The sequence below is a fragment of the Verticillium dahliae genome, genomic scaffold (assembly GCF_000150675.1).
Source record: "Verticillium dahliae VdLs.17 supercont1.15 genomic scaffold, whole genome shotgun sequence".
NCBI lineage: Eukaryota > Fungi > Ascomycota > Sordariomycetes > Glomerellales > Plectosphaerellaceae > Verticillium > Verticillium dahliae.
In genome coordinates, this window is record NW_009276934.1 from 584,906 (window position 1) to 596,074 (window position 11,169).

Below are 11,169 nucleotides of genomic sequence, written 5' to 3' on the forward strand. Positions count from 1 at the left end.
GTCTGTAGGCGTTCTTTGCGTGGCTGAGCGTATGCGTGGCTCAGTCTTGTGTATCTCAATATCTGCGGACCCAACTAAAAGTCTTTCTATAGAGAAAGTGGTGTCACTGAGCAGCAGCAGGTCGCCCCATACTCTGCTCTCGTGCCATCTTTTGGCCCGTTCATCATGTGAGCCGTGTGCTGCGCTCGCCGCCTGCCCACGGAGAGAGAGAGAGAGAGAGAGAGAGAGAGAGAGAGAGAGAGAGAGAGAGAGAGAGAGAGAGAGAGAGAGAGAGAGAGAGAGAGAGAGAGAGAGAGCAGAGGAAGAGAGGATGGGCGGGCAGGCCGACTGCGAAAGACGGCCGTTCGAACACGTTCAAGTACCGACAAAGTTTGAGCAAGGAACAAATATACATGCAAAAAAGACTTGTAATATACCAAATTCGACCTGTTTTGTTTTTCCATACCCGAAACGCCTCGCATCAGATATCGCGCAAGCGACATGCATGCCAATCTGCCTGGCTGCCACTGCCCCCCTTCAACGCCCGTCTAATATGCAAAATATACATGTGCCCGCCCCATGTTGCTTGTATGCGCGCGTCTGCGTGTACGTGCGTGTGTGTTCGTTGCCGTCTATGCCTTCAGTCTATCCTCATCCAAGCCGGCGACCTTTCTATATAGCTTGCGGTGCATCTCCAAGAAGACAAAGGTGCAGATTGTTTGTCTGGTGTTTGGTCAGTATGGAGCGATCCCCCTTTTTCTTTCTCTTTTTTTCTTTTTTTTAAGAAAAGAGAATGCAGCAAGGGAAGAGGCGGGGAAGGGAGGGAGCTCACGGTCCGAGGCGCAGAAAGCTGGGCAGCCAGCCCTTGAACATCCAGCCGAGCCCCTCGTTGCGGTAGATGGTCTTGAGGGTCTTGACGAGGCCCTCCTGGGTCGTGGCGGTCATGACGCGCGTCTTGATGACGTCGACGGGGCTCGTGACGGTGGCGGCCATCATGCCGGCGAGCAGCGAGGCGGTGAAGTGGGTGGTCAGGTCGTCCTGGAGGGGCGTGTTGCGCAGCAGCAGGCCCTTGAAGGTGTCGTAGCTGGCGAGCTGCGAGGCGGTCATGGCGGCGGCGCGCATGCTGTTGGGCAGGACGCCGCGGAACCAGCTCAGGGGCCCCTCGTCGCGGGCCATGCGCAGCAGGCCGTCGAGGGCGTGGCGGTAGTTGCGGCGCTCGGCGTGCGGCAGGGCGGCGTCTTGCTGCATGCGCACGTTGAGGACGTCGGCGGCGTTGCCGGAGACGCCGCCGATGAAGCCGGCGAGGGAGGCCATGGCCGTGAGGACGGGGAACGAGGGCTGCTTGTTGTTGGGCGAGCGGCGCATGGCGCGCGTTTTGAGCTCCTCGTAGACGCCGAAGCGGACGGTCGAGTAGGTCATCTGGCGCAGCAGTGAGGCCGAGAGGCCGGCGTAGAGGCCGGCGGGGCCGTCGGACCTGAGGATGTGGAGGACGGTGCCGGACATGTTTTTGGGGGCATCGGGCCGGCGGACTTGCAGGCGGACCTGGTTTGCCGTGTTAGCTCAGGGAGAACGGGGAGACGTCATCGGGAAAGTGGTCGTCATGATGGAGGGGTATATTGTGTTGTCGCATACCTTGACTGAGACACGGTTAGCTGGCGGATATCGCGAGAGAGGGTGCGCGATGGCGACGACCACGGCGACAGCGACGGCGACGGCGCAGAGGGGCAAGGGGGGACAGAAACGCACCAAGATCCAGGGGATGTGTCACGCAGGCTGCCATACTGCTGGCGCTGCCACCGAACCAAAAAGGGTATCTCGTCGAGCTCTTTGCCGTTTTTGCGCTCTTCTCCTCGGCCGTAAGAACGGGCTTCTCGGCGCCGGGGGCCATCTTTGCAGACTGCATCGTGGGCAGCTAGAGTACGTGATTGACGGCGGCTAAGGGTGTTCCCATGCCGGAATTGGGTAGCGGGATCCAATCGAGGGTTTTTCGACTCTCCAAAGCCCCGTGGTCGACAGCAAGAAGGCAGATGGGCCGTGCTGGTTTCGCGATGTCGTCGTTTTGGTGGAGAGGCCTTTGGACAAAGATTTGGGGGTGGAAACGGGGGGGCATCTGGCACCTGCAGCTTTTTTCCTGCGAGACTTCGGACCCTGCGTCATTGCGCACCGAGGTTACCTTACTGTGCTGTGCTGTACCTGTACACACCGTTTTGGTGTAGGTGCTGACACCTGGCACCCGGCACCTCGACCGCTGACCACATGGGCGCTGCCGCATGGGCGCTCCAGGCTCTGGGCCCCTAAACGTCCACTAAGGTAGCTTCAAGAGTCCTCTGCAAGAGTCCTCTGCAAGAGTTCTGCGTGTGTGACAGGGACTGACCTCATCGGCCGCTAAGCCGATGGTAAGCCCCGCATGAATCCCTTCCGAATGCGATTCTAGTCATGAGCCAGACAACCTCCGTCATTGTCTTCTCCATCTTCCCCTCATCAAGTTGACGTCGTGCCTTTATCACTACCTTAGGTGACTGGGCACTTGCTGTAGACAGTTCAACGGGCGACTCTCTGCAGCCTGATGAATCTGGACGTCAAAGCCGGGAACAATTCAGGGGCTAGTAGCTACTCTATGGATACGAGACGAGTGAACCAATGCTCCTGGGTACGTAAACCAGCTGTCATCTCGCTGATCAAGTTGAGTCACATGTCCCTCATCAGATACATATGTGGTTTGGGGCACACAGGTTGAGCGGAGCGTTCACGATTGAGATTACGTTTCATGTAGCAACAATCGGCAGCTCGCCCGGCTGGCCTAAAAAACAACCGTAACTTCATCCCCCGTCGTCACAACCCACCTCTCGCATCGTCAACCCCCACAGCAACGTAAAGACATGCCTGGCAAACTCGTCTACCTGGACAGCCGCCACGCCCACCTCCGGCAGGACAAGGCCCTCGATGTTATGCAAGAACAGCGGCCCCTCCCTCTGCGCCATCGCCTCCCACCAGCGGCGCCCGCGGCGTCCCAGAGCCCTGCGCGCTGCGCGAAGCACAACGCCGCAACATGGTCGTGAAGGCCGCGACAGATCTAGTGGTCGAGTTCCCGAAGACAGAGTTCGTCGCCCGCACGAGTGACATTGCCAACTTTGACGACACGGCTGCCTTGTGGGCTGACCTTGCGGTCACGGGCGTCTCTGTCGATGTCCTGGTGCTGAATGCCGCCAGCATGGGCCCCAGTGAACCCATAATTTCGGCCGACGTCGACGGCCTCTGATCCGAGTTTATCACCAATGTCCGCTCACAACTCGCCTCTGCCCATCACTTCCGCGCCCAGAAATCTTTCGAAGAGAAGAAGAGGATGCGTTCCGTCTTCCCTGCCCCGCTCACGGGGAGCAGGCTGGCCGCCCATCATGATGCTGACCTCTGCTTGCCCTACAACATAGAACCTCGTGTACCTCGCCTCCGCCGTTACGCACATGCCGGGCATGGACGTGGCGATGCCGGCCAATTTTCTGGACCAAGACGGTCGGCCAGCTGCTCCTGCAAACAATTGCCGACGCCACCGACCCTCAGAAGCTCCAGGTGAACATATTCCACCCGGGACGATCCTCTCTGAGGGGGCTATGAATGCTGGCATGACGGTGGATAGTCTGCCCCTTTGATGACAGTAAGTCATCCCTCGTAGAAAGTATTCATAACATAGGTAGTCGAGGATGGGTAGGCATGAACTCCGTCTACTAACACGCCAACTAAAACAGTCAAGCTGCCGTCGGACTGTGGCATCTGGGCTGCTACCAAAGAGGCTGAATTCCTGCATGGTAAGTTTGTGTGGGCGGGGTGGGACGTGGACGAGCTCCGATCCGAAGAGTCCCAGAGGCAGTTTGAGAGAAACCCGCGACACCTCAGCATCCGTCTTGTTGGCATCTGGACCAGGGATAATGCAGCGACAGCACTGTTGCAGGGATGCACTCACACCGATAGAGACACGGCATCTCTGCCCATGTGACTAGGATGTCCTGCGAGGCAGGCGCGCGACTCAAGGATGCATGGTTGGCGAATTGGCCTGTTTCGTTGGATACACTCGATATCGTAATGTTCCGAATTGTCGATGGCGCCACAGAGAAGGTCTGCAGCATGCTCCGTTCAGGATACATGACCACTACGGACAGATTGGCCAGTCACTAAACGCACTGTCAGCCTATCTGTCGGTTTATCTATCGTTCATCCACTGTGAAGGCGATTCCTGGCTGCAGCATCGTGTTGGCGTCATCGAGGTGATCCATTATCTGGTTGCTTCTTGAGCCTGCGGTAGCTGATGGAATGATAATCGCCATATACGTACGCTACAACGCGACCGTTGCTATCTAAGGTACATCCAGTAGCTTTGAAGGGCAAAGCTTGGATCTTGGCTCTGTCGGGTGATGATGCTCAATTGTACAATTGCGCATCTTTGTCCTGTTGTTCGCATGAGATGATCCGAGGTTTTCCATGCCCAAGGTACCTTAAGGTAAGGCAGGAAGGTAGTGAACATGAATAGGATGTATTGGTGGAGGGAAGTAGTGCATCCCCGAGACAGAAGGCGTCTTGAGGTGGTGCACCCTGTCGAACTCCACTCTTATCGTTATCACTTCGACCTTGCAAATGCATCGTCAGAGCTCTGCGGCGTCAGTCGATGTACCATGACAGTTATTTTCCTTGCAGCATTTCACCTATTCCGTCCTCGCCCTACGAGGTGACCGCACGTTGCTTCAGTGCACCCCGCTGTCCACCTCACTCACACTGTCATGATACAGGCGCCAAAATTTGCCAGTCAGCCATTGCGCTGCTGGGCGCATAGGGCCTCACGGTCGACCATCATTCGGCACCAGCGAACCTCCATCCTTGCCTCACGAACCTGCACATGGCGGGCCTACTCCTCCGGTATGATGCCCTTCAGCCGGCGGCCTGCCATCCGATCTGACATGATTTGAAGCCCAGCCCAAGACCATCGAGGTCAATGGCAAAACCTATCCGACCGATCAATGGTTCAACGCCCCGCCCAATGTCGTGGCCGCCGCTTCCCGCAAGCTGCACCTCCAAAAGGACCATCCCGTCTACATCACACGACAGATCATTGAGTCTCAATTTCCAAACTCGACCTACAAATACCATAACACCTTCGACCCTGTCGTCTCGACCCACCAAAACTTTGACTCGCTCGGCTTCCCCGTAGACCATCCCGGCCGAGCACGATCCGACACCTACTACTTCAACAAGGACACGCTTCTACGAACCCACACGAGCGCTCACCAAGCGGAAACATTCAAGGCCGACCAGAGCGATGGGTACCTCATCAGCGCCGACGTCTACCGGCGAGATGCCATCGATAAGAGCCACTACCCCGTCTTCCACCAGATGGAGGGCGCCCGCATCTGGGACCGCACACAGTATCCCGAAGGCGCCGTCGCCGACGCCATCTGGGCCGACGTCGAGAAGCTGCCAAAGCACAACGTCCCCGTCGAGGACCCCAACCCAGGCATTCACCCCGAGCGCAACCCCCTCCAGGAGGCGCACCACACCGCCGCCGAGGCCGAGGCCATCGCCGCGCACCTGAAGCGCTCGATCGAGCTCATGGTCATTGAGATCTTCTCGCGCGCCAAGGCCGCCGCCCGCAAGGCCGACCCCGACCACAAGGACGAGCCCCTGCGCATGCGCTGGGTCGAGGCTTACTTCCCCTTCACGAGCCCCTCGTGGGAGCTCGAGGTCTACTACGACGGCGACTGGCTCGAGGTGCTGGGCTCCGGCGTCGTCAAGCAGGACATCTTCATCGACGCCGGCAAGCCCGACAAGCTCGGCTGGGCCTTCGGCATCGGCCTCGACCGCATCGCCATGCTGCTCTTCCAGATCCCCGACATTCGTCTCTTCTGGTCCCGCGACGAGCGCTTCCTCGGCCAGTTCCGCGGCGTCTCCGACGACCTCGCCTCGCTGCGCCGCTTCGTCTCCTTCTCCAAGTACCCCGCCTGCCCAAAGGACGTGTCCTTCTGGCTCAGCGGCGTGTCGCCCGCCGGCGGCGGCGGCCACCCCTTCCACGAGAATGACTTTATGGAGCTCGTCCGCGACGTCGCCGGCGACCGCGTCGAGGACGTGCGCGTCGTGGACGACTTTACGCATCCCAAGACGGGCCGGCGGAGCATGTGCTACCGCGTCAACTACCGCAGCCTCGAGCGGACGCTGACCAACGAGGAGACGAACGCGTTGCACGGCGAGGTGAAGAAGAGGCTGGTCGAGAGGCTTGGGGTGGAGATTCGGTAAAGCCGGAGCGGTGTAAAACATGTAAACTTTGTACCATCTTCAATGCAGCCGAAGTCTTTGAAACCCAAATTTAAGCATAACAGGCTACATCTCTCGCGTTGGACAGTCTCCACCTGTCGATGTGGTGCTGTTGTGAAGAAGAACCCCAGAACACCTCCTGTCGTACATCCCTTGGGATTCGCCTGGGCGATGGAAGAGATCTGTCTACGTGTACTGGCAGCTGCCGGTTTGGGAACACCCATGATTGATGATCTGCTGGTGTCTGGCGTTTCATTGTCGTTGATGGGCCGCTATCTGCTCTGGCTGCTCGTCCAGCTCTCTGCACAGACACCGAATTCAAGGCAAAGGGACTCCCACGGTAGCAAGCTATGTAAGCGATCTTCGTCTCATGTCTAACTTTGTCAAGTCACTGTACACATTCTTCATCGTGAAATCCTCATAGACTTTGCCATGCATCTCGGGCACACGGCTCAGCAGACGATCAAAGGCGATGGTAATCTCGGAGAACGATTTCTCCACCGGTCGTACCATGGTTTACAGTAGTAAAGTACGCCTTGCAAGGCTTCTCTACAACCCCTCAGGAAAAGCCACGCACTTCTGCAACACGACGAAGCACTCGAGACGCGTCACGGATATCATTTCACGTCTGACACAGCCCAGCACCAAGGCCAGAAAATCAACAAGCATGCCAGATCATCACCAACAAAGGAAGAAAAAAAAAAGACTGGTCATGCCGGCTCGGCGCAGAGGCATAACAGGACACTCCTATACGTTTCGCCCCAGTCGAGCCCGTCCAGCTGGCAACGCTTGGTCTCCCGCCGAACAGCTCAGCCACTCTGGTCCCGGAATGCCCAACACTGCCCTGGGAACTAGCGATTCTCCCCGAGCACATGAACAACAGGAACGAAATGAGCACCAAGGTCACGACGCGCAACACAGAAGCCCACGATCATGCCTCGCCCGGAGGAAAAAGCGTAAGCAAATTTCGGGGTACGAGCGGCTTGGGACGCCTCACCTCCCCCTAGCCGGCGTCCTGGTCGGCGGGTGGGCTGTACAAGAATGCCAGCACAGCGAAAAGACGAGACACGCAACACAGGGCCGCTGCGTCGGAGGGCGGCGCAGCAAAAGAGGGAGAAAACGGGTCTCTAGGTAGACTTTGCACAATGTCTGTGTTCAGCTGTCGTGTGGTGAGCTGGAGAATGGAGCAGAGCGGGTCGTGCTTCGTTGCTGCAGACGGGGTTCGAACGGGCCGTGTTTGGTTTTTTGTTTCTTCGTCTCTGGCAGGTTTCCGGTAGGACGGGGTGTCTGCGGTGGAATCTGGAGACGAGCGGAGCTCGAAGCAGTCCTGCCGGCGGATCTGGTGATGCGGGGAGGCTTGGCTCTGTGGAAGTCTGATGCAGGATATGCTTCAGCGTGCCTCAGCAGGGAGGGCGCCTTAGGCGCCTATGACGAAGGTGAGCTTCGAGACGGAGGGACAAACACGCTGGCATGGCATGACAGACGGTAAGAGGGAGGGAGCGTGCGAGGGGGGAGGGGAGGAAGAGGCCGATCGTGGGCCCAGTGGTCCATTCTTTGGTCTGCTGCGCATGCTGCGCCGGGCGCCGGATGGAATCGAGTCAACGACGAGACGGACGTGATCCGTGCCAAGCCAGTCAGTGAGCACAGCCCCGTTGCGGGCGGTCGGATGAAGGTTGGTTGGCGGATGTCGGTCGAGGACCAAAGATTGCGTCATAGGTCTGTGTTCGTGGTGCTCGTGTTGCCATTTGGTCAGTGGATGTGGTGGTGATAATTGTCTCAGAAGGTCCTTCGTTGCTGGATGCAGACACATGGATGTTGATGGATTCACGATGTTGAGGTGATGTTGGACTCAGGTACGTATCATTCCCATACCTGCCTGCGTGCCGCGACCTGGGAGAACGAATACAGCGGGTCGGTACGGAACAGAAACACCGTCTGACAGATCCGGGACCCACGCTACTGTGCTGCTTTGAGCCAACCAGAGCCTGTACATCAGTAGGTCTGATTGCCAAGTACCTGAGTACCTACCATGTATTGCGGTGCTATCTGGTCCTACCTACATGTACCTTAGGTAGGTACCTTAGTTGGCGCGAGTCCCCCACATGCTGCCAAGAGGCGAACCTGCAGCTGCAACAGCACCTGCAGCACACTGTAGCACTTGTTTCTTGTCTGCTGCTTGATTTCCTTCCACTCGAGTGGCTCGCAGCTGACCAAGACGGCAGGTCGGACATGGCTGGGCGCCAGGACCGTCTCTCACGGTCGCGGGGCAATGGCCTGTCCGACTTTCCGCCTGACCATCTATGAGCCAAGGCTTCGGTGATAGGACACAAAGAGGGAGGCTTGTGGTCAGTCAATGGGTGGTGGCGATTCGACCGTTCTCGACGCATCGGTACCTAGGTACCTACATTGGTAGGTAGCTTCCATGCAGAACAGTCGGGAAGAATCTGCCTGCACCGCCTCTCTGGCACCTGTCGAGACGGGAATTGCACTGGGAGCCAGGATGAAACTGGCAAGGGTCTGGACCGTCTACATCGCTCCAAGAACTGTCCGTTTCCAGCAGGCCTGTCAGTGGGAGAGCCCGCTGAAAGCACAGCGCGCAGAGGGGCGAAATTCGGGGCAGATTCGGGAGGGGGGGGGGAGAGGCTTCTTGGGGGGCTTTGGGGGGGATGGGAGTAAAGCGGGCTCCCTCTCGGTACTGGGTAGGTACACGGGCCAACCAGAGGGAACCCAGGCCAGGCTGAGGGGCAGAACCAAGAGGCAGAACGCAGAGGAGAGCAGCAGAGAAGGAAATACGTACCACAGAAAGATGGCATTTGACTTCTGCCGCGCCTCATTGGAAATCTCCACTCTCGTCACCTCAACATCTGCTCTGCACCACACTGCACCCGCACATGCGCCTGCATCGACTGACTGCACTGCCCCCCTCTCCCGCCCTCCGGCTGCTGCGCTTGCTCTGACGACGCACGCTTCACCTGCTCGTACATATACCCATCGTCTGCTCTCTTCTGGCACTATTCTTCTTGAGCAGTACACACACAAACACACGTTGCACATACAGCCATCCAACGCAAAAGACTACCTACCTATCATCCACAGGCCACGACCGAGCAACTCGCCACTGCCCCTCAACACCACAATATCATCACCACAATCAGCATACCACCACCTACAACCTCTCCACAATGGCTACGCAGTCTCCTCCCACGAGACCTCTGAGCTCCCGCCGCTCCACCGCCTCAAGCAAAGGTCTCTCCCTCGACCTCTCGTCTCTGCCACCCCTGACCCAGCCGACGCCTCCTTCCAACACGCTCCTCCTGACAAACCTCGATGATCTCGCCATCTTCCGCCCAGACAATCTCCAGACCATCCGCGACCTGATCGCCCAGACGGCCGCCATCCACTCGTGGGCGCCGCTCAAGTCCTTCCGCCGCATCATCGTGTCCTTCTACGACGAGGACGCCGCCATCGCCGTGCGCCAGATCTGGAACGGCGAGGCCATCCTCGGCAACGTCTGCCGCGTCTACTTCGGCACCCCGACCCCCATCGACCAGCACCTCAAGGACCAGTACCTCGCCCTGCCCGACGCCGGCAAGCTCTTCTTCATCTCGCCCCCGCCCAGCCCCCCGCACGGCTGGGAGATGAAGCTCGAGGACGCCCCCAACAAGCAGGTCCACGCCGAGGACCTCGCCGACGCCCTCGCCAAGCTGCACCACGCCAGCCGCTCCGCCGCCCCCGGCGTCGACACCCCCGTCAGCCCCGTCGACGGCACGCGCCAGACGAGGAGCCGCAGCTCCACGCTGCTCTACCAGCCCGACGCCCACGAGGGCGCGAGCCCTGACCTGCCGGCCATCTGCCTCGAGGACATGACGGACGAGCCCAGCCCCATCGAGGCGCCCAAGCCCATCATGGCGCATACTTCGCGGCCGCCTGTCGAGCTGATGCACCATGCGTAGGGGGGGGTTGCATGTCAAGTGGAACGAAAGCAGAAGGATGTTGTTTCAATTATTGCATGGCGTTTGGATCAAGGGTACGGTTCGGCGAGGATTGTCTTCATTATTGCATGGTAGATATAAGGGCCTGGCGCATGGTTAATAAGGTGTACTCGAGCCAAGGGGGGTGGCTTGCAACCAGGAGTCATTGGGGTTGCGAGCTGAAAAAGCATTTGAACAAACTGTACATTACTGGTTAAATACACCACAGCTATGGCAGCTGCTGAAACATTTCTTCGCAAGACGCACGTGCATGCTACCGTGCGCCTTCACTCTTGTGCGACCGAGACATCACCTCAACAATCCCATGAGAGCACGCACACCCCCCCTCAAGCACAGCCATCCTGCCCAGCTGCCGCAGCCGACGACGACGCCGGCGACGCTTAACGTCCAGAGACTCCGCCGCTCGTGGCTCCCGACGCCGAGCTCGCGGCCCCTGCGCATGGCCTCGTCGAGCGTGCCCACCTCGGTGGCCATCGTGTCGAGCACGGGCACGTACTGGAACTCAAAGGCCGTCTCGGCACCCAGGGCGCCGAGCTCGCCGCGGCGGACGGTGAGGTCGTACAGCGTCCTGCGCAGCCTCTCGCGGCGGGCGGCGTCCCAGCGCGGCACCCACTTGTGCGAGTAGCTCATGGCGGCGAAGAAGAGGCACTGGCCGAGCACGAGGACGGAGAAGTAGCAGCGGCGCAGCCAGCCGCGGGGCCGCTCGATGCGCAGCGCCTCGGCGAGCCGCGGCCCGTTGAGCCAGTATGTTTCGGCCGCGAGGAAGGGCCGCGACACGTGGCCCGGCGGCTGGTCGGCCATGCCGGTGAGGACGTTGTTGGCGAGCGTCGCCGACGTGGCCGAGGGGTGCAGCTCCGAGAGGAGGAGCGACTCCATGGTGGCGCGGGCGGGCGGTGGGCGTGGC

General features: G+C 59.2%; 5 protein-coding genes across 5 annotated transcripts in view; 3 read left to right on the top strand and 2 right to left on the bottom strand.

The window, feature by feature from the left end:
• Positions 1-611: 611 nt before the first annotated feature.
• On the bottom strand, positions 612-1,867 carry VDAG_07069 (mitochondrial dicarboxylate carrier; the record flags this gene model as incomplete). The annotated part of the gene is made up of 3 exons (XM_009655974.1): positions 612-702; positions 812-1,521; positions 1,748-1,867. The coding sequence occupies 3 exons, from the start codon at positions 1,865-1,867 to the stop codon at positions 612-614; spliced, it is 921 nt and encodes a 306-aa protein (XP_009654269.1).
• Positions 1,868-2,545: 678 nt separating this feature from the next.
• Positions 2,546-3,970, top strand: VDAG_07070 (uncharacterized protein; the record flags this gene model as incomplete). Its single annotated transcript, XM_009655975.1, has 5 exons — positions 2,546-2,629; positions 2,888-3,223; positions 3,408-3,546; positions 3,614-3,631; positions 3,723-3,970. The coding sequence occupies 5 exons, from the start codon at positions 2,546-2,548 to the stop codon at positions 3,968-3,970; spliced, it is 825 nt and encodes a 274-aa protein (XP_009654270.1).
• Positions 3,971-4,748: 778 nt separating this feature from the next.
• Positions 4,749-6,255, top strand: VDAG_07071 (phenylalanyl-tRNA synthetase; the record flags this gene model as incomplete). Its single annotated transcript, XM_009655976.1, has 2 exons — positions 4,749-4,884; positions 4,937-6,255. 2 exons carry the CDS (start codon positions 4,749-4,751, stop codon positions 6,253-6,255), a joined length of 1,455 nt encoding a protein of 484 aa, XP_009654271.1.
• A 3,200-nt stretch (positions 6,256-9,455) lies between these two features.
• Positions 9,456-10,226, top strand: VDAG_07072 (uncharacterized protein; the record flags this gene model as incomplete). The annotated part of the gene is made up of 1 exon (XM_009655977.1): positions 9,456-10,226. The coding sequence occupies one exon, from the start codon at positions 9,456-9,458 to the stop codon at positions 10,224-10,226; it is 771 nt and encodes a 256-aa protein (XP_009654272.1).
• Positions 10,227-10,553: 327 nt separating this feature from the next.
• The window catches only part of VDAG_07073 (uncharacterized protein), a gene marked incomplete at both ends in the record, with an annotated part of 1,538 nt that continues 922 nt past the window's right edge, over positions 10,554-11,169 (bottom strand). The window contains one exon of the mRNA XM_009655978.1: positions 10,554-11,117. Coding sequence (XP_009654273.1) covers positions 10,554-11,117 — 564 coding nt within the window. The remainder of the gene's footprint in view (positions 11,118-11,169) is intronic.